Source organism: Oryctolagus cuniculus, chromosome 19 (genome assembly GCF_051225735.1).
Source record: "Oryctolagus cuniculus isolate XC-2025 breed Fujian yellow rabbit chromosome 19, ASM5122573v1, whole genome shotgun sequence".
In the NCBI taxonomy this organism is placed as follows: Eukaryota; Metazoa; Chordata; class Mammalia; order Lagomorpha; family Leporidae; genus Oryctolagus; species Oryctolagus cuniculus.
In genome coordinates, this window is record NC_142885.1 from 43,629,608 (window position 1) to 43,647,492 (window position 17,885).

Consider the following 17,885-nt stretch of genomic DNA (forward strand, 5'->3'; position numbering starts at 1 on the left):
TGAAGCCCGCCCTGGTTCCCAGAGACCCAGCCGGGACGGCTGTGCCCAGCCCGGGGCCCGCTGGGTCTCATAAAGTTGCAGAGCACCCCCGCCCTGGAGTCCACGTGAGCCCGGGCCTGCCTGCACGCCATTGCTTTATTGTATACAAACGCTACAGAACGAGGGACACAGACGTACGTGGGGCAGGAGGGGCCAGGTGGGAGGAGGACAAGTTCACAGGGCAGGCGTTGCCCGGGGGCGGAGAGCACAGCGCACGGGCCATAGCCACGGGGCGGGCAGGACGGGGAGGGGTGAAAAATGAGATCCAAGCCAGCCAGATCACAGGTCTCCCCCCCCACCCCCAAGGTCACAGTGCATGCAATAAAGTATATATGTACAGGGGCTGGATCCTCCCTCCGCGAGAGCCCTGCGGGTCCAGAGCTCTCCCTTCCGGCGGAGCGAAGCCAGCGGCGCCCCCTGGCGGCCAGGCCGGGCGGGCGCCACCATGCGTCCGGAGCAGCGGTCAGTCCCAGCCGTTGTCTTTGATCATGTGGTTGAGCTCAATGATGTACTTCCCCTCTTTGTACTTCTGGCTGCTCTCGAAGGCCTGTTCCTGCAAGGAGGGGCGGAGCTGTCATCGCCGGAGCAAGGGCCTTCCCGAGAGGGCCTGGGGAAGCGGGAAATGGCGGGGGGCCGTGCTCCTCACCCACAGGGAGTGGAGGGAACCCTCTGAAACACGGGTACTTCTGCAGTACTAACGACAGCTCCAACTGCGAGGACTCAAAAGCGTCTGAAACATCCCACAGTCCAGGCCTTGCACACCGGTGACCCTACAGACCTGCCTGCACGTGGCTTTTGTTCAGACATCAGAAAGCTTAATAAAAATAACTTTAAAAAAAATGCTAAAATATTGGCGGGCCGTGGTCACTGCAGCTCGCCCCCAGTCTTGCTACCCGCCCCATCCCAAGCCCTAGGAGCCGTGTCTTTGGCAGCGATCCACTGTATCTGCTTTGGCCTTGCAAGGAAATGAGGTTGACTTCGGGGCTAGGCTACTTCTTTACCTTACAGAGACTCAGAGAGGCCAAGCCACCTGTCCAGAGACACACAGCAACACTGGGGCAGGACTGGGCTGGCTGTCTCTGCCTGGGGCACTCGCCCCGCAGCCTGAGCAATCCTGCCCCCTGCATCTTCCTTTGCTACTTCTTATCTGATCCCTGTGACAACCCTGAGTGCCAGGTGGTGGCTTTGCCTTTCAGGGCAGATAAGGAAGTGAGACTTGCGGTGGTGAAATCAGACCCCAGACAGCTGCAGTGGCAAGGCCGGCAGTGGAAAAGGGAGACCCAGGGACCCAAGCTCCACGGGCCCGTGAGGTCTGGGGGCAGTTTCTCCGACCCTCTGAACCACAACGAAAGCTGGCAGCCAGGGGTTTGCGGTGAAAATAAATAAATAAAACCCACAAGGGTTCTGGTCCTTACTCTGTTACTTACCAGCTGTGTCAGCTTGGGCAAGTGCCTTAACATCTCTGGGCCTCCCTGTTTTCTACAGTGACGCTAATAAGAGAGTCCATCTGTAGGGTGGTTGTAATGACTGAATGAGATAATACATGCTAAGCACACAAGCTTTCAGTAAATGGTAACCTTGGTTAGGTCCTCGTCTCTGAAATGGGGATGCTGTTGGCGCCTGTGAAGGAACGGAGGCGTCAAGAGAGCAGTTGCTGCAGGTTGGCGAGAGGGCAACGTGGTCCCGGGAGGGAGGAACAGCTGTGATTGGCTGGGCCAGGCCCAAGCGCAGGGGAGGGGCCGAGGCCAGGCCAGCCTGGGGTGGGTGGGGGCTCAGCGACTCACATATTTCCAGCCCAGAGTGGTCTTGCAATTCTCGCAGTGGATATCGGCGACGGCATGGAGACCTGTGAGTAACACCCGCTCCTCGGCTGGCCCGCAGCCCACGTTCACCCTGCGGGGACAAAGGGACGGTCCCAGGGAGGGTCTCGCCATCACAGACCACCCCCACCCCCACCCCCACCAAGCTTGCATCCACGGTGCCCTCAGCATCCAACAGGAGGGTGATCACAGCTTCCTGCCCGAAGCAGGGGATGCTGGGAGTCTCAGTATGATGGGGGGTCACAGGTCACCACAGAGGTCAGGGGTCGGGGTCGGAAGGGAGGGAGGCCCCATACTCACACAGAATTGAAGAGGTAGGCACGCCCCTGACTGCCCTGAAAGGACTACAGGTGGAAAAGGGAGGGGTCAAGCCTGTGGGGCTGGCGGGGTGGCCGCCAGGCAGCCCCTCCAGCCTCCACTTCCGGCTCAGCTCCGGCTGTGGCCTGGTTACCTTGGAGATGAGGTCGTCGTGGTTGGCCAGGTGAGCGCGGCAGTGGGCACAGCTATACCTCCGGTGACAATCATCCAAGTAGGCCTGAAACGTCTTGGGCTTGGAAATCCGCACCATGGCGGGGGCCAGGGGCAGTGGCCCCACGCGGGGAGCGGCCCACGGGGAGCAGAGGGAGCCCAGTGCCTGTGGGGAGAGAGCAGGTGGGCTGTCAAGTCTCGGGCACGGCCCAGAGCCCTGGAGACTTCTGCCACACTTGGCTGCTCCCTCCCTTTCCCCAGAGCCAGCAGCCCTCTCGGGGACGCGAGCCGGCTCCGTTTTGACTCACTGAGAAGGCCTCAGCTTGTTGCATCAACAGGGAAACTGAGGCTAGGAGGAGCCCAAGGTGAGTCACTCACCTGCCCGGGGCCTCGCCTCTGCTGACCTGGCAGCTGAAGCCAGAGGAGGGGACCTTAGAGTGGCTGCGCCGTCAGCCCCCAGTTCTGCGGGAGCGTGGGGAAGGGGGTGGCCGTCCCAGAACGGGAGGGTCCCTGGGGCCTGGCCTGGGCCACGGGAGGGGCTGCGCTGGAGTTTAAGAAGTTCACCTGGGGAGAGGGTCTCTCATCTGGGAGAGGCTAGAGGCCTCGGCGGACGGTGGAGACTCAGCTGGGAGGGGAGGGCTCTTACCTGGGGGCGCTGAGCGCGCATCTGTTACCTGCACCGTCGCAGAGCCTTACCTGAGACCCCGGGGCTCACCTGGGACCCGGGCAAGTGGGGAGTGGGCGCCGCGGGGGGGAGAGGGGGTGGTGGTGGCGGCGGCGGAAGGGGACAGTCCTCGCTGGCGGGGCGGGGGCGCGGGGCGCCGCGCAGCCCTGACGCTGCGGGCTCACCTCGTCTGGGCGCGCGGGGGCCCGGTCCGCCGGGGGTGGCCTGGCCTGGGAGTGGGGGGCGCTCCTGGTGGGCGCCGTCACCCCCCGCCCCGGCCCGGGTTCGCAATCGCCAGGACTTGTTTACACCGAGACCAGCTGCTGCCGCCGCTGCGGCGGGAGGGGGAGGGGCCGGCCTCCCGTCCCGGCGGCCGCCGTGGCCAATCGGCGTGCGGCATGCAAATGAGGGGGCGCGTCACACGGCGGGCCGCCCTTCCCCCTGCGGCCGCCGGCTCCGGCCCGCCCGGAAATGCGACTGCGGCCCTCGGCCCGGCGAGGCGGCCCGCGGCGGGGCCCTGCGGGGCGCGGGGGCCCGGGCCGGCGTGCACGGTGTCTGCACACGCACGGCCCCGGGAAATAGCTGCCGTCATTGCGTTACAGCACAGCCCGATCGCCTTCCTCTTAATCCCCGCAGCCGTCCTGCCTGGCGGTGTCTCCTTTTGTCTCCGGATCCGGAGCGGGTGCTCACCGCAGCTGGCACAGCGGGGGGAAGCTGGGATTCTCACTTCATACTCTGCCTCCATGGTCTTTCCGCCTCCGCACCAGGGGCCGACTCGGTTCGCCTCTTGAGTTCAAGGTGTCCCTCCCCCGGGGGCCACTTGGGAACCGGCAGGTGCGCAGCCGGCAGCCAGCCTCCAGGCTGGGCCAGGTCTGAACCCAAGGGAGAGTGTGCCCGAGTTGGAGCTGTCTTGTTCGCTGAGCAAGCCCCGGGCCCCTGCGGGCCCCTGCTGACCAAGAGCAAGCTGCATTCCATGGAGTATGTGACTCCTTAAATGCAGGCAGACCCCAGGGGATCTGGGACTGGCTGGGTGCAATGGCAGAGGTGGCAGCAGATGGGCACTGCGGACTCAGCTGTCCCACCTGTGCCCACCCTCTGCAGCCCAGGGATCTGCCCTGCCTGCTGTAATGGCCTCTCTCTTTGGCTCTCAAGTTGGGGGCGGGGAGCCCTCCCCTCCGCAATGGCCATTCCTGGGGAGAGTGGGGGCTGGGCTGCATGGGGTGTGGCTGTCCCTTGGGTGTGGAATGCAGTGGAACCAGCAGTTCAGGGGTTGGGGAAGGACCTCAGGCCAGGCCTGGCCCCAGGCGGGCACCCTCTGCCCCTAAGCTGCAGGAACCCACCCTCCACCCCTCACTCCAAGGACAAGGAGGAGACTGAAAAGAAGATATTTATTTTCCAAGAAGAGAAACAGCGGGGGGGGGGGGTCCTCTGGACTCAGGAGGCCGGAGCGCGGGGTCCGTGGTTGTCCAAGTAGCGTCTCAGAGCTGTGGGGTAATCGGTTATAACGCCAGTGGCCCCCAGGCTGAAGGCTGTTTCAAAATCCGACTCATCATTAAGGCACCAAAACAGCACCTGAGCAGGGAGGAAGGGGCTTGTGTCTCCACACAAGGTTAGCTGACATCCATGGTGGGGTGGTGGGGGGTGGTGGTGGGGAGACCTCCCAGCGGGGAGACAGCTGCAGCTGTCTCATTTTCAGGGGAATTTTGCAAACTAGTATTTCAACACAGCAGTTACTAAAAGTTAAATTGCAGGGCCAGCATTGTGGTGCAGTAGGTAAGCCGCTGCGTGTGATGTTGGCATCAGCTATGGGCAGTGGGTTCGAGTCCCGGGTCCTCCACTTCTGATGCAGCTCCCTGCTAATGTGCCTGGGAAAGCATCAGAAGATGGCCCAAGTCCTTGGGCCCCTGCACCCACATGAGAGACCCAGAGAGAGTTCCAAGCACCTGACTTCAGCCTGGCCCAGCCACAGCCATTGCAGCCGTCTGAGGAGTGAACCAGCAGATCAAAGATCAATCTGTCTCTCTCTAATTCTGCCTTTCCAATCAGATTTTGAAAAGGAAAAAAAAAAAAAAAACTTAAATTGCATAAGTTTACAATTAAACAAATTGTATTAAAACAAAAGTAACAAGTATTCCAAACATGTTACTTTGTAATTCTTCTACCACAATCACCTATCTTCTTGCGGTTGTGTGGGTGGAATCAGTGAGATGGAGCTGGGGCTGTGGCACAGTGGGTTTTGCTGCTGCTAGCAATGCCAGTATCCCCTATCAGAGCGCCAGTTCCAGTCCTGGCTGCTCCACTTCGGATCCACCTCCCTGCCAATACGCCTGGGAAAGCAATCAAGGATGGCCCGAGTGCTTGGGTCCCAGCCACACATGCGGGAGACTCAGATGGAGTTCTGAGCTCCTGGCTTCAGCCTGGCCCAAAATAAATCTTAAAAAACAAAACAAAACAAAACACCCCTGTAAGATGGGAGTACTGTCTCATGGTGAGCTACCCCAACCCCCTCTCTCCCCAGTCCTGCAGTAAGTGATTTCATGTTGGCAGTTTGAGAGCCCTTAAACCAGGAAAATCACCCCTCATATCTGTACTTTAATTATGCTTCCCCCAGAACTGTTTTCTAAGACAACTTTTGATCTGTGTATTTGAGAGAAAGATCTTCCATCCACTGGTTCACTCCCAAGTGCTCCCAACAGCAGGGACTGGACTGGGTCAAAGCCGGGAGCTGGGAATTCAATCTGGGTCCCTCTTGTGGGTGGCAGGGACCCAATGCCTTAAGCCCCTGTCACTGCTGCCCCCCAGGGTCTGCATCAGTGGACACCTTGAGTCAGGAGCCAGAGCTCCAGTCACAGCTGCTGGACCCAACGCCCACCCTGGGATGGCAGAGATGGTGTTCCCAGACCTCTTGGTTTCTCAGTTTGCCAAATGAGGGCAGTGGTCGGACCTGTCCCAACCGTGGTGAAGACTGGAGGTGTGTGAGGGCTGAGCTGGCTTTCTTAGCCATAGGCTCTGCTCACCCCAGAGCTCACTGCTCCCCAATCTCAGCTCCCGTCAGGGGCCGCATCAGCTTCCTGAGGCTCCTGTTTCCAGGGGTTCCCCCAATCCCCCCTCCCCGTGGTTGCCCGAAGGAGCCTCACTCAACCCAAATCAACTGATCAGTCTCTCCCCGCTGAGACCTTCCGAAGTTTCTGTTCCCTGGGCCGTCGTCCCTGCTCCTCCTCCTCCTGCCTTCCTGCCTGCTGCTGCCCTCTCTAACCACGGCCACTTCCTCCAGGCAGCAGCACCGGGAACCCGGAACCCGGCAGCTCCGGTCCACCTGCCCTGGTGCTGGGCCTGCTGCCAGCTCCGCCCCCTGTGTAGGCTGCTCCACCTCCCTCCGCTCTGGTCTCTCACCCGCAGACCACAGCAACGCCTCCCTCTGTCCCCTGCAGCCCTGGGGAAGGTTGGCTTCGCTTCTTTCCTTTGCTCTTAACTGTAAGCTCCCATCCCCAGGACCCAGGGCCTGGAACACTCTCACTGTGGCCTGGCTCACTGAATGACCTGGTCAGAGCTGCACCTGCTTTCTCCCCTCTTGGTCATCCCCCAGTCCTTGTCATCAGGGTTTAGTACATCATCCTCGTCCAGCCCTGAGCACTAGGTGTGCAGGCAGCGGTTAAAGACACCATTTTCCCCATTTTGTGGATGAAGAAACTGAGGCCCACAAGGTGTGATGACCCGCCCCAGGCCCCAGCTGGTTACTGGCAGAGTGTGGCAGGCACCCAGCTGCCTGGCCCATGCCGTGAATACTCGCCGGCTGCGGCAGCGGTGGTCCAGGCCTCACCTGCACTCCTCGCTCCTCCAGATGTCGGATCAGGCTTCTCCTCATGATGGCCCTGGGGGTGGGTGGGGAAGGGTTGGCAAAGGAGCCACAGGAGGGCAGTGGCAGGTCCCTCTGGAGACACCCCCCCACACCTTGCCAGCCTCACCATTTGCAAACCACGGCAGCCAGCTGGTTCAGGCCAGAGCAGGAAAACGGGAAGTAGGTCCTGTGGAGGCGTGGCAGGGGTAGGGGTAGGGTCAGCTCTTTGGGGTAGGGGTGGGGTGGGAGTGACCCCCTAAGCAGTGTAGCCCTGCCCCAGCTGGAAGCCACTCTCCACTTGCCCACGTGGACAATTCCCTCATTGTTCAACAAGAGGCTTCTCGGATGCCCAGGGCTCCATGCTCACCGGGGGTGTGCCCGCCCCTCACCAGCTAACAGACAGGACAGACGAATCTTAGATAAGGGACACGCAGGAGAGCATAAAACAAAGCAGGGCGGAGTGGGGCCAAGACCAGCTGGAGTCCGGAGCTGCACGGCTCATGTGGGGCCCTGCTTGGGCCTCGCAGTTTAAGACCAGACAACTCTCGATGAGTTACCTACCTACCCCTAACTGCCCCACTCCCTGGTGACTCCAGAGGCCCTTGGCAGTGTCCCAGGGCACACCTGGGCTCCACTTCCTGCTGTGTGACCTTGGGCAAATCATGGATCCTCTCTGAGCCTCAGTTTCTCCTTGGGTACCAGGAGGTCATGATGCTTAAACCTCCCAAGGGCAATGTAAGATCAAGGTCAGGTTCACCCAAAAGACCTGAACACTGCAAATCCTGTGCATGAAACTTTGTAGAACAATGATCTTTGTATCAATGTGGGGGCTTGGCGGGGAGTTATCCTCCAAGAGAGGAGAGCAGAGGGTACTGGGGACCCCCCATAGAGCTGTCAGAAAGCAAAGGGAGGGGGCTGGCACTATAGTGCAGCTGGTAAAGCCGCCACCTGCAGTGCCGGCATCCCATATGGGCACAAGTTCAAGTCCCAGCTGTTCTACTTCCAATCCAGCTCTCTGCTATGGCCTGGGAAAGCAGTAGAAGATGGCCCAAGCACTTGGGCTGGCTGCACCTGCGTGGGAGACCCGGAAGAAGCTCCTGGCTCCTGGCTTCAGACTGGCCCACTCTGGCCGTTGCTGCCACTTAGGGAGTGAAACAGCGGATGGAAGACCTCTATTTTTCTCTCTCTCTCTCCCTCCCTCTCTTTCTCCCTCCCTCCTTCCCTCCCTTCTTCTGCCTCTCTGTAACTCTGCCTTTCAAACAAATAAGTAAATCTTAAAGAAAGCAAAGGGAGAAGGACAGGTATTTGACAAGGCGGTTAAACACTGCTCGGGGTGCCTGCAACCGTGTCTGGGTGGATGCCAGCCTGGCTTTGCTCCCGCTTCCTGCTTCCTGCTAATGCACGCCCTGAGAGGTAGCAACTGAAGACAGAGCTCAAGTACTTGGGCCCCTGCCACCCACGTGGGAGATCCAGACTGGGTTCTGGGCTCTTGGCTTTGGCCTGGCCCAACCCCAGCTAGTCTGGGCACTTGGAGAGTGAAGCAGCAGATAGAAGACCTTGCTGTCTCTCTCTCTGCCTTTCAAATACCAAGCAAACAGGTACAGGGAGATGGGACAGCTAGGAAAGTACCCACATTTCTGATACTTCCACCAGCTGTTACTTCAGTAATCTTTGCTGCTCGGCTGGAGAACTTTTGGCAGAGAACGAGAGAGCCCTGCTGTGGGCATCCCTCTGACCACCACCCCTTCCTGCTAGCCAGACCACAACCTCCCCTGGGGCTTACCCTACCCACTGTATCCCTGGTGTTCCTGCACCTGGAACCCTGCACTAAGCATTTTGGATGAATCTAGGAGACTGTACAGACCCTCCCTCCTAAAATGCCACATCCACACTATTTGCATATAATGTCCCAGCCCCCTTAGCAATGGAGGATGCTGGGTAAGAAGCACCACCTTCTAAGGACCCAGGGGTTGTGTCCGCGGGCTGCCAGGGGGCTGGGGAGAGACAAGGAACTCCTCCTGCACCCAGGACCCTGAGCGGTGGGGCTGGCAGCAGGAGGTGTTCTTTGGGGGTCCCGTTCCCCCTCCCCCCCCCCCCAGCCCCTTTCCCCGCACCTGTTGATGATGGTGGGCAGGAAACACAGGAAGAACCGCTCGGGTATGGGGACGAAGGGCAGCAGCCCCAGGTAGTAGAGCAGCAGCACCCAGAGGCCGCGGTTCATCGTGAAGGACCGCGGCATCTCAGGGTTCTGGGGAGACAGGAGCAGGGGGAGATGGGAGAAAGGGACCAGCACTGGCTCCTGGGGAAGCAGGGGGAGGGGTGGGCCACAGCGGGGACAGCGCTGGGCAGAGTCACCTCCTGGCCCGGGGTTCGAGGCCTGGCGACGCCCTCCTGGTGGGCACCACCACGACCCTGCTCCCCACCTCCCCCGAGGGAGCTGTCCTCGGGGCCTGGAAGCTTCCCACACCCCTCAATGTCGGGCTGCCGGGGCTGGTAGGGAAAGGGACTCACGGCGGCCTTGCACTTCTTCATGATGGAGCTCTTCTCCGAGGCCCAGATGGTGATCTCACTGCGCTCGAAGCGCCTCGCCAGGCCTGCTATCTGGGGAGAGGAGGAGGAGGAGGAGGCTGAGGGGAGAGCCAGGTCTCCCTCCAGCCGTGGGCCCCCCGACTGCCCGCTGCCGGCAGCACCACCTTCTGAATGAGCTCCTCGTTCTCGGCTTTGACCTCCACACTCATGGGCGTCTTCGGGAACCTCTGGAACACGTCCTCCAGGCGCACCATGTGCCGGTCTGACCCCTGGGCAAAGTGGCCTGGTGGTGGGGCGTGAGGTGCGGTGTCGCAGGATAAGCAATCGATCCATCGAGCGATCGATCTCAGGATGATGAGCGGAGTGGGAGTGGAAACCCAAGAAGGGTGTAGGGGAAGGTGTTTTTGGTCTCACCTGGCGAGAAATAAACCTCCAGTTTCTCTTTGTAGAGGGGCAGGTCCTGGGGAGAGCAAAGGTTGCGTCACCTGGAGGTAGGAGGGAGCGTGGCGGCTCTGGGGCTTGGGGGGGGAGGGGGCATCAAGGCGAGGCCCACCTCAAAGTCCAAGCTGCCCACATCCCTGTTCAGGCCCGACTGGCGGGACAGGTTCTCGTCGTGGGACACCACCACCACGCCGTCCCGTGTCAGCTGGCAGTCCAGCTCCAGCAGGTCAGCTCGCTGGGCCATGGAGCTGTGAGAGACAGCAATGGGCGGACCAGGTGCAGCCGGGGTGGGGCTCATGGAGGGACGTGCAGGCCCACCTGCACACCGCCAGGGGGCCCCAAGGTCCAGCGTGGGAAGGGAAAGCACCAGCAGGTGTCACGCAGTGCACAACCCACACAACCTTCCGAGGCACCTTGGCCGGGGCAGCTGCACTCACTTCTCCATGGCTTCCATGGTGCTCTCCAGCCGTTCTCCAGACCCTGCGTGGGACAGCTGAGGTGAGTCTGTGGCGCCAGATCAGACCTTATCACCCGGGATCCATCCCTCTGGGTGGCCTCCTTGCTTGTCCCAGGCAGCTGGGCTGCAGCCAGCCCGTCTCCCTACCCTTTCCATGCCACACCCTGCCCCAGCTCACCTATCTTGGTCCTTGCCCTACTTCTAGCACCCGGGGGACCTACCCTCCCAGTGGTCCACCTTGGCACCTGTCTTCCCATCTGGCCACCCTCCCTCCTCCCCTAACAGCTGCCAAGCTGGCCCCTCCCACCCTGCTCACCTCCTCGGTGGGCTGCCAGGCGGGGACAGAAGGTGGGAGCCCGGGGCGCATGCAGCAGGCGAGGCCGCCGCAGGAAGAAGATGGACAGTAGGATGTAGCCGCCCAGGGCTGGCAGCGCGTAGTACAGCAGGGGGCCCATGGCTGCCCTCCGCTCCCCCGCCCTCTCCCTCTTCCAACTGCGCTGCAGCAAGTGCAGCCTCCCAGTGGCCGCGCTACCTCTGCTGCCTGCCGAGGCGAACCAGCGAACCAGCGTAGGCTGGCTGAGCCCCGCGCCACACCCCTGGGACTTGCTGAGCCTGCTGCTGGCCCGGGGCCAGGCTGCAGGGCTCAGCTGGGGCTGGGGGACAGACAGGAGGCAGCCAGGCAGCAGCCCTGACTCTGAACACATCCAGACGCTCCCTGGACCCCGACACCCCTCTGTCCTGGGCTGCCTGGGAGGAGTAACGCCCCCTCCCCGCAGGCTCCATGGGTGCTTATGGCCAAGGTGTATAACACACTCACTCCCTGGCCATTTCCAGAGAAGCTGGGGGTGTATAGCGTACCCCTGAGTCACCCCCAGCCAGTTCCACAGGAAGTCATTGCAGGGAAGAGGTTGGTGACTAAAGGGAAAACTGACACTCTCCCCTTTCCAGCAGTCTGGAACACTGCCCCCCCCCCCCCCCCAGTTTTCAACCCTGGCCAGCCTGGGGCCAAAGGTCACCAGGGCTGGGCCAGGAGGCTGCTGGGCTGGAGGGGGGTCGGTCCCAAGCAGCCCTGGCTGGGCCAAGGCAGGGGCGAACAGAAACACGGTCACTGTCATCATATACACATCTCTATATTTATATATTAGATACAGGCACGGGGGCGGGCGGGGGCGCCCCCACTCCCGCTCACCCACACACAGAAGCAGCGAGGACGTTAATGTGGCAGCTTTGGGGGGAGGGGCTGAGGCCGGGGTGGGGGGCCCTCTCCTCAGGGATACTAGCCCTTGAGACTCAGGAATGTTCCCCCAGGGAGATGGGGGGGGTAAGGGGGAGGGGGCAGGGTTTGCCCTGAGTCCCTGCTCAGTGTCCCCGCCCCGCCCCGCCCCTCCGGAGGTCCAGAAGGACCAGCCTGGGATAGCCAGGGTAGATGGAGGCAGAGCTGGGGGGAGATCTACTGTGGGGTCGCCCGAGGCCCTCAGGCCCTGGCAGGAGCAGGGGGGAGGGGGCTCTTGGCCTGTCTGAAGCAGGAGCGAGATGGGGCCAGGCCCACACTCCGCCCCAGCCGGGCACAGTGTCCGTTTTCTAACAGTCCGAGCGTAGAGGGGCAGGCAGCAGGCAGGCCCTAAGGGAAAAGGCAGACGGGGGAGGAGCTGTGAGACCCCACGGGGCCTCACGGCCCCCCAGCCCACGTCGGGTCTCCCTGGCCCCTCCACCAGCAGAGTGAGGACAGGGTCCTCTCCCAGGGTGAAGCTACAGGTGAATGAACCCGCGGAGGGCGTGGAGGGCTGGATCGGCCCTGGCTTGGAGAGCACAGCAGCCTCCAGGAAGTGGAAGTGCATGGGCGAGGCGGCTTGCACAATGGCAGCTCTGCGGCGTGGGTCGGCGTGGGTCTGGGTGGGCCCGCCGAGGCCCCCGGGTGTGGGAACGGCTGCCCTGAGTGGTGAGGAGGCACCTGGCTTGGGCCACCTGCTGCGGGGCCCCACCTGTCCATGTGGGCGAGCAGAAGTGTGGGTCAGCTGCCCACAGCGGGGACGGGGCCCCAGGGGCCGCTGTGGGTGCAGTGTAGACAGGTGGGGACTTAAGGGCCTGGGTGGGTCATGAGTCTGGGCACCTTTTGTCACCACCGTACAGGTGGATCAGGGACGCCAGGGCTGGCTCGCAGTCGGTGTGGGGTGAGAGGGCCACTCACCAGGCCCCGGGGACAGGGCTGCCGCGCAGGCTAGGGCCCCTCCGGAGCCCCCGGCTGGAAGCGGGCCGTCTCCTGGAAGATGAGCTCCTTCAGCCGCTCCTTGGGTAGATCATCCAACTCCATGTCGAAGGTGAAGGGCTCCTCGGCCACCGGCTACACAGGCAGAGACAGGAGGGCTCTCGGGCCAGGCCCCGGAAACGCCCACGCCCCCAGGCCCCGGAGACGCCCACACCCCCAGACGGCCCCCCACCACCACCCCACCACCGCTGCCGCCGCCGCCACGGCACCTCGTCCGTCGGGTCATAGTACTGTTCCAGGTAGGGGTGAGCCAGGGCCTCCTCCACAGTGATGCGCTTGTTGGGGTTGAAGGTCAACATCCGATCCAGCAGGTCCAGGGCTGGCAGAGGGCGGGAGTCAGGGCTCACAGAGAAGGCGGAGGGGGGAGGGGCTCCCGGAAGGGGAGGCTCCCTTTGCTTTTCGGCACCCAGGGCCCCGTCCACACAGGCAGGTGCCCGGATCGTGAGCCCCCGTCCCCACTCAAGGTTTATCCTCCCTGGGCGTGGCGTCTCACTCACCTTTGGAGTCTGACTTGGGAAACAGCTTGGCCCAGGCCACCTTGGTCTTGGCAGGCAGGGACTGCAGGTAGTTCCGGGCCTTCATGTTGATGATGCAGTTCAGGTCCTCCTGGGACGGCGAGCCCAGGATGCCTGGGCAGAAGGAAGGCAGGCGACTTGGTGAGACCTCGCCTTCCTCCTCCGTCCTGGGATACAGAGGCAAAGAAGCCCAGACAAGCACCCCCAGCCCAGCCACCTGCCTCACAGTGAGAAGGACAAGGGGTCTGGACCCAGGCAGCCTGGGTTCAAATCCTGGCCCTAGCACTTCTTTAGGTGTGACGGCTCTCGGCCTTGCTTTTCCCATCCACCAAATGGGGATAGTTGTCTCTGCTCACGGAGATGCTGGGAGATGCTGGAGAAGTTCCACAAGTGGTGGTACCCCTGACTCTGACTCTGACCCTGACCCTGAGCCTGAGCCTCCCCCGGGTGGGTCAGGCCCCCTCACCTAGAATGTGGTTGAGCTGGTCCAGGTAGTGCTTGCCAGGGAAGATGGGCCGGTTGGAGAGCATCTCGGCCAGGATGCAGCCCACAGACCAGATGTCGATGGACTTAGTATAGCCCTGGGGATGACAGGAAAACAGTGCTGCACTCCCGAGCCAGCCTCGGCAGGGCCCTGCGGCCTGGGCCAAGCCACCGCTTCCAACCGAGATCCGGGGCAGAGGCCTGGAGAGCCGGTGCTCAGCTTCCTTCCAGAGGCCACGTTGCAGAGGGTGGACTTCCAGAGCCTCGCTCAGGGAGGGTGGCTCCAGGGCCGCCCTGGGGGCCTGAGGCTTTCCCTTCCGGGCTGCCAGGCTTGCCTACCTTGGAGTTGAGCATGATCTCTGGGGCCCGGTACCAGCGCGTGGCCACGTACTCCGTCAGGAAGCCGGTGTGGTCATGTTCAGGGTCTGCAATGCGGGCCAGGCCGAAATCACAGATCTGCAATGAAACCCAGGCTGCTGAACGCAGGGCTCGGGGCCCCTGCAGGCCCGAGCACTCCCACTCCTCCCACAGCTTCGCCGCGGCCAGCCGCGGACCTTAAGGTCGCAGGTGGTGTTGATGAGCAGGTTGGAGGGCTTCAGGTCCCGGTGGAGCACGTTGGCCGAGTGGATGTACTTGAGACCCCGCAGGATCTGGTAGAGGAAGTAGCAGATGTGGTCGTTGCTTAGTTGCTGGCTTTTGAGCAACTTGTACAGGTCTGTCTCCATGAGGTCCTGCACGATGTAGCTGGGAACGGCCCGAGACCCCGCCCCTCCCCCAGGCAGGGGGCAGGGGGCAGGGGGAGGCACGCAGTTAAGGAAATCAGGTTCTGGTGATGCGGCTGCACGTCCCCGCACGTCCCCTCACCTGGGGTCCCCGGGACCCGGCAGATCTGCTAACCCCTGTCAAGAGCCGGGCTGAACTCAGCAGCAGGGCACAGGGCCTCTCACACCCCCGGCAGGTGACCCCGAGCATTCTCTCCTGCGGCCCTGGGAAATGGGGCTACTAACAAGCTGTCCAGGGCCGGAGAACATGCCGGTTCAGAGTGACAGCTCCAGGGTCCACCCAGTAATGCCTCAAATCTCCACTGGGGACTTAAAAAAAAAAATCACTGAAATTGATTCTGGTGCAAAAAACCCCGTCAAAGTCCACTAATTCAAGGGGTCTTCAAAAAGCTCCTGGGGGGCTGGCGCTGTGGCATAGCGGGTAATGCTGCCGCCTGCAACACCAGCATCCCATACGGGCACTGGTTCGGGTCCCGGCTGCTCCACCTCTGATCCAGCTCCCTGTTAACGTGCCTGAGACAGCAGTAGAAGATGGCCCAAAAGGTTGGGCCCCTGTACCCATGTGGGAGACCCAGAGGAAGCTCCTGGCTCTTGGCCCAGCCTGGCCCAGCCCTGGTCATTGTGGCCATTTGGGGAGTGAACCAGCAGATAGAAGACCTCTCTCTCTCTCTAATTCTGCCTTCCAAATAAATAAATCTTAAAAAAAAATTATCCAAGTATTTTGATTTTTTTGCATGAAAATAAAATGCCTGCCTGTTTGTGGGAGGACAATGAGAGAGGAGACACCCCCCACAGCACACCTGCTCAGAGAACATCTGGCCCGGCCTAGATCTCCTGTGTTCTCTCAAAGGGAAATGCAGTGACTTGCCCCAGGTCACACGGCAAGCTGGGTGAGTATGGAAATCTCCCGTCCCTGGTCTGTGGCAGGGCTCTGGCCATGGCACCCAAATCCCCACCCTTGGATGGAGGACTGGACTGGGACCAGCAGGTGGTATGGGTGGGTGGCGAGGAGGCGACGTGTGTCGCAAGGCCAGGTTGAGCCAGGCCGGAAGTGGACAAGGAGCAAGAAAAGCACTCTTGGGGGAGGGCATTAAGGCTAAGCTGTCCCTCCCTGGGCAAGGGGCAGGTGCGCGGGTGACCAGGGCGAGGCTCTGAGCAGGAAGTCCCAGAGAAAGATAAGGACCAGCTCCCGCGTGGGGGAGGGGTGAGGCAGCCACAGAGACACCTGCTTGGGGGCTGTTCCGGGCCTCAGTCCCCTCATCCTTGGGACCCAAAGGCAGGGGTAGCACCTGACACGCAGTAGGCCCTCAAGAAAAAGCAGTTTTCTTCCTCCCTGCTGTCTTTCCAGTCTGGGGATCCAGAGAGAAAGAATCACCAGTCTGTTCAGCAAGAAGTGACCGTGGGCAGAGCAGGTCACATAACTGCAGACAGCAGAAAACAAAGAGCCCAAAGAGACCTTGGCGCCCAGGCTCCCCATGGAGGCTTGGGGCAAAGAAGGGACCTGTCCAAGGTCCCCCTGCCTGACAGCCGCAGGTCAGGGGGGGAGGGGCCTCTGGCCTGTCACTGCCTTCATTTGGGAGGGTGGCAGGGCAGGGGGGAGCCCAGCTCTGGAGGCCCAGGGGTAGGATACACATCCCTCATGGCTTCCAGGGTGGGAGCCCGAAGAATGTCCCGGATGCCGATGACGTTCTCATGGGAGAAGCGTAGCAGGATCTGGATCTCCCTCAGCGTGCGCTGGCAGTAGGTCTGGTGTTCGAAGGGACTGATCTTCTTGATGGCCACGCGGGTCTTGCGCACGTGGTCATAGGCTGAGCTGAGAGGCCCAGAGAGACGTCGCTGCTGGTGTGGCCATGATGGTGGTGGTGATGGGGGGGGGGGGAGCGGGAACCAGGCCCAGCGGGCCCCACCCAGGCCAGGGGCAGGGAGGGAGGGGACAGAGCAGGAGAGGGCTCTGGCCAAGTTATAAACAATGCTCGTTCCTTCCTGCTGTGAAGGCCTGGGCTCTCCAGGGAGAAAGCTGGGGACCAGCCAGGCCGCCTTTCGGTGACTTCACAAACAGAGGAAGACTGGCCACTCGCTGACTTCCCCTCTGCTTGACCCCCTTCCATTCTGCCCGAGCCCGGGCCTCCCTCCCCACCATGGGCTGCCTCAACCCACCACAGGGCCAGGGAGCGGGACCGAGGGGCGGGTCTGGGCCGAGGACAGCAGAGCAACTTCCGGTCGGTGCAAAGGCCCAAAGCACACAGTAGGGCTGGGCCAGCTCCCAGACCCCTCCCCAAGATGCAGGCAAGCAGGCACTCCCCACCTCTCCTCAGGCCCGGAGGCCCGAAGCCTCGCCCCACCCAGAGCCCTGCCTGTGCCGCTCCACTCCTGGGCACAGCCTCGCTTGGGGACTCCAAGGCACCCTAAGGTCCCCTCTCTCAAAAGAGGGTCCTCGTTCACCAAGACTACTGATTCTCGTCGCCCCACGCGGGTCTCTAGGGCCACCGCTCCCTCAACCCCAGACACCCAAATACCGCTGCTCCCTTCGGGGCGGAGGGCTCCCGTTCAAAGCCTCCAAGCCCCCTCCCCTAGGAACATGGGCAGCGCCCCCTCCCCCAGAAAGCACCCCAGGGCTCCTATCCCGGGCATACTCCACCAAGCCTCCAGAGTGCCCAGGTTCTACAGGCCACTCCAAGTCTCCACGGCCCAACGAGCCCCCTGCAGCCCTCCTCCGCCCCCTCCTCCGGGGTTGCCCCCTCCCTTGAGGCCGCCCCCTCCCCCGGAACGCCCCCTCACCTGACCATGCCGTACGCGCCCTCGCCGATGTACTGCAGCTGCGTGTAGCGTGGGCCCACGTCGAACGGCTGCCCCTTCACGACCTCCACTTCCCCGGGGACCCCCGGGCCGACCCCATCGGCTCCCCGGGGCTCCCCGCCCCCGCCCCCCTGAGCCGCCGCCGCCGCCGCCATCTCCACTCCTCCCCTCCCGCCCGCCCTCCCCACGGCGGCCCCGCCCGCCCTCCCCACGGCGGCCCCGCCCGAGGCCCCGCCCCTTCCCGCCCGCGGGGCCGCGCGCGCCAGGCCCCGCCCCCGCGCGCCGCCCCCGCGCGCCCCCGCGCCCCCGCGCCCTGCGCGCGCCGCGGAGCCGGGGCGCGCGCCCGCGGACGTCACGTGGCCCTCCCCGCGCGCGTCCGGCTTTCCCGCCGCCGGGCAGCGGTGCTTGGTCGCTGCGGGCTTCCGTGTGCTGGGAGCGGGCGCGCCGGGCGGCTGTAGGCGCGGTCCATACCCCCTCGATTTCTAGGCAGCTGGCGGGTGACTTCCCCAGGGCCACCCGGCCAAGGTGTGCTGGGGCCGGACGCCCCCCACCCCGGAGTGCCTGGCCTTCTGGGACCAGAGCTGCTCCTGTGGGAGCCCCCTGGGGGTCCTCTCGGCCCTTGGTGGTTTGGCCTCCTTGAGCCAGCTCTGCTCGGCTGCCGAGGGAGTGTACTTGAAATCAGAGCCGCGTGGAGACCCACCTGCCGTTTAAGGGTGAGGCCGAAGCCCGAGGTGCTGCTGCCGGCGTGGGGTCCAGGCCCTGGCCCTCCCAGCAGCTGCAGCAGGGC

The 17,885-nt window shown here is 62.7% G+C and overlaps 3 protein-coding genes across 6 annotated transcripts; all 3 read right to left on the reverse strand.

Moving 5' to 3' along the window:
- Positions 1-117: 117 nt before the first annotated feature.
- YPEL3 (yippee like 3) lies at positions 118-3,366 on the reverse strand. 3 transcript variants are annotated; one of them, XR_016225894.1, is made up of 7 exons: positions 3,177-3,366; positions 2,311-2,493; positions 2,160-2,203; positions 1,824-1,932; positions 1,467-1,659; positions 686-821; positions 118-592 (listed from the first exon to the last, which is right to left on the reverse strand). XR_016225894.1 is itself a non-coding variant. In XM_002711873.6 (5 exons), the coding sequence occupies exons 2-5, from the start codon at positions 2,425-2,427 to the stop codon at positions 503-505; spliced, it is 360 nt and encodes a 119-aa protein (XP_002711919.3). In that variant the 5' UTR covers positions 2,428-2,493; positions 3,177-3,366; the 3' UTR covers positions 118-502. The 3 variants fall into 3 exon arrangements, 1 of the variants encoding a protein (XP_002711919.3); XR_016225893.1 differs by lacking the exon at positions 686-821; XM_002711873.6 differs by lacking the exons at positions 686-821; positions 1,467-1,659.
- A 994-nt stretch (positions 3,367-4,360) lies between these two features.
- GDPD3 (glycerophosphodiester phosphodiesterase domain containing 3) lies at positions 4,361-11,374 on the reverse strand. Of its 2 annotated transcripts, none has more exons than XM_017342557.4 (10): positions 10,573-11,374; positions 10,237-10,279; positions 9,912-10,047; positions 9,773-9,818; positions 9,523-9,641; positions 9,341-9,430; positions 8,944-9,077; positions 6,957-7,016; positions 6,812-6,863; positions 4,361-4,475 (listed from the first exon to the last, which is right to left on the reverse strand). In XM_017342557.4, exons 1-10 carry the CDS (start codon positions 11,372-11,374, stop codon positions 4,470-4,472), a joined length of 1,488 nt encoding a protein of 495 aa, XP_017198046.3. In that variant the 3' UTR covers positions 4,361-4,469. The 2 variants fall into 2 exon arrangements, with proteins under 2 accessions (XP_017198046.3, XP_002711934.4); XM_002711888.6 differs by having other exon boundaries at positions 4,361-4,563.
- MAPK3 (mitogen-activated protein kinase 3) lies at positions 11,371-17,279 on the reverse strand. The gene is made up of 9 exons (XM_051847582.2): positions 17,081-17,279; positions 15,933-16,115; positions 14,075-14,264; positions 13,860-13,976; positions 13,504-13,618; positions 13,020-13,151; positions 12,732-12,841; positions 12,445-12,597; positions 11,371-11,877 (listed from the first exon to the last, which is right to left on the reverse strand). Exons 1-8 carry the CDS (start codon positions 17,251-17,253, stop codon positions 12,475-12,477), a joined length of 1,143 nt encoding a protein of 380 aa, XP_051703542.1. The 5' UTR covers positions 17,254-17,279; the 3' UTR covers positions 11,371-11,877; positions 12,445-12,474.
- Between the last annotated feature and the right edge of the window lie 606 nt (positions 17,280-17,885).

Excerpts from the sequence above, each read along its gene's own strand:
- YPEL3 (XM_002711873.6), bottom strand. The coding sequence starts at position 2,427 with ATGGTGCGGATTTCCAAGCCCAAGACGTTTCAGGCCTACTTGGATGAT. Across the intron at positions 1,933-2,159 it reads GCCTACCTCTTCAATTCTGT|GGTGAACGTGGGCTGCGGGC; the intron begins GTGAGTATGGGG and ends TTGTCCCCGCAG. Across the intron at positions 593-1,823 it reads CCACTCTGGGCTGGAAATAT|GAACAGGCCTTCGAGAGCAG; the intron begins GTGAGTCGCTGA and ends CCCTCCTTGCAG.
- GDPD3 (XM_002711888.6), bottom strand. The coding sequence starts at position 11,374 with ATGATGACAGTGACCGTGTTTCTGTTCGCCCCTGCCTTGGCCCAGCCA. Across the intron at positions 9,819-9,911 it reads TGGGCAGCTTGGACTTTGAG|GACCTGCCCCTCTACAAAGA; the intron begins GTGGGCCTCGCC and ends TGCTCTCCCCAG. Across the intron at positions 9,078-9,340 it reads TGAAGAAGTGCAAGGCCGCC|AACCCTGAGATGCCGCGGTC; the intron begins GTGAGTCCCTTT and ends CTGTCTCCCCAG.
- MAPK3 (XM_051847582.2), bottom strand. The coding sequence starts at position 17,253 with ATGGCGGCGGCGGCGGCGGCTCAGGGGGGCGGGGGCGGGGAGCCCCGG. Across the intron at positions 13,619-13,859 it reads AGATCATGCTCAACTCCAAG|GGCTATACTAAGTCCATCGA; the intron begins GTAGGCAAGCCT and ends TGTCATCCCCAG. Across the intron at positions 13,152-13,503 it reads CCAGCTCAACCACATTCTAG|GCATCCTGGGCTCGCCGTCC; the intron begins GTGAGGGGGCCT and ends CCTTCTGCCCAG.